This window comes from Octopus bimaculoides, chromosome 27 (genome assembly GCF_001194135.2).
Source record: "Octopus bimaculoides isolate UCB-OBI-ISO-001 chromosome 27, ASM119413v2, whole genome shotgun sequence".
NCBI lineage: Eukaryota > Metazoa > Mollusca > Cephalopoda > Octopoda > Octopodidae > Octopus > Octopus bimaculoides.
In genome coordinates, this window is record NC_069007.1 from 9,279,400 (window position 1) to 9,281,266 (window position 1,867).

At 38.2% G+C, this 1,867-nt stretch overlaps 1 protein-coding gene across 1 annotated transcript in view; it reads left to right on the plus strand.

Annotated features, from left to right (window-relative positions):
• LOC106876783 (receptor-type tyrosine-protein phosphatase N2) overlaps positions 1 to 1,867 on the plus strand; it is a 124,004-nt gene that overhangs the window by 82,166 nt on the left and 39,971 nt on the right. Inside the window, exon 5 of the mRNA XM_052977131.1 lies at positions 767 to 840. Within this exon, the coding sequence (XP_052833091.1) occupies positions 767 to 840 (74 nt within the window). The remainder of the gene's footprint in view (positions 1 to 766; positions 841 to 1,867) is intronic.

The window sequence follows — 1,867 nt, forward strand, 5'->3', positions numbered from 1 at the left end:
GCATATATATATATATATAATGTGTGTATATGTATGCGTATAACCTTTTGTATATATGTTTATACGTGTGTGTGCATGCTTGTATATATTAGTTTGTCCATATGTATAGGAGTGACTGCGTGGTTAGTAGCTTGCTAACCAACCACATGGTTCCGGTTTCATTTCCACTGTGTGGCAACTTGGGCAAGTGTCTTCAACTATAGCCTCGGGCTGACCAAGGCCTTGTGAGTAGATTTGGTAGACGGAAACTGAAAGAAGCACGTCGTATATATATGTGTGTGTGTGTGTGTGTGTGTGTGTGTGTGTATGTTTGTGTGTCTGTGTTTGTCCTCCCCACCATTGCTTGACAACCGATGCTGGTGTGTTCATGTCCCCGTAACTTGGCGGTTCGGCAAAAGAGGCCGATAGAATAAGTACTAGGGTTCCAAAGAATAAGTCCTGGGGTCGATTTATTCGACTAAAGGCCTGAAGGTGGTGCTCCAGCATGGCCACAGTCAGATGACTGAAACAAATAAAAGAATAAAAGAATATATATATATACACACACACACACACACACACACACACACACGCACACGCACATGTATATTTACATGTACACACATATACATGTGCAGCTATATCCAATATAAAACCCAGAAAGGAAAATTCAATTGTCACTAACTATGACTGATGGTGTAAGGTAGCTCCATATATATATATATGTATGTATGTATAGGTTATAAATAAATAGATATATTTTTGACTTTTCCCTCTTTGATTTCAGACAACCACTCTCGTGTCCTGCTAAACCAGTCCACGAATGCTTCAGGTTCCGACTACATCAATGCCAGCACCATAGTGAGTAGCTTGGTTTTTACTCTCTATCTCTCTCTCTTTCTCTCTATCTCTCTCTCTTTCTCTCTCTCTCTCTCTCTTTCTCTCTCTCCATTTGGCAGTACCTGCTGTATGGTGGTCAGATCAGTAATATGTGGCCCTCATGTACATCAGCCTGCATACATGTGAGTGTGTATGTGTGTGTTTTGTTCAATAGTTATATCGAAGCAAATTTGAAGAGAATGAGGTTGTGTATAATGATGAAAGGATTCTAGTAAACCTATACAAGTGATTGGGAAAATGGTCAGCTAAATATTCAATTAGTGAAATTAGTTGACAAGCAATAATGATGGTAATGTTAATAACAATAATAATGATAATCCTTTTGTACTAAAGGCACAGGGTCTGAGATTTATGGGGATGGGGTTAGTCTATTACATCAGCCCCAGCTTACCTCCATTTATAATAATGATAATCCTTTCTAATAAAGGCACAAGGCCTAAAATGTAGTGGGGTGGGGTCCTAGTCAATTACATCGACCCCAGTTCATAGCTGGTAGTTATTTCATCAACCCTGAGAGGATAAAAGGTAAAGTTGACCTCTGTAGAATTTGAACTCTGAATGTAAAGATGGACGAAATGCTCCTAAACATTTTGACCAGTATGCTAAAAATTCTGCCAGCTCACCACCACAATAATAATAATTATTATTATTATTATTTGGCACCTGTAGAATATAAAGCAAGACATGACAGAGTCGGTCAGTATTTACACTGGACAATATGTCGGCATTGTAAAATCAAAACCGCTGACAAATGGTATAAACACCATCCTGAAGCTGTGACTGAGGGAGAAAATGTATCGATTCTCTGGGACTTCCCCGTACATACCGACAAGGTTATAAAAGCTAATAAACCGGATATTATTATAAGAGATCAGACAAAAAAGATGTGTTTATTAATTGACATGTGTATTCCTTGCGATCATAATATAGCGGCGAAAGAATTTGACAAGATCAGTAAATATAATGACTTGCTAATAGAAATCGAAAA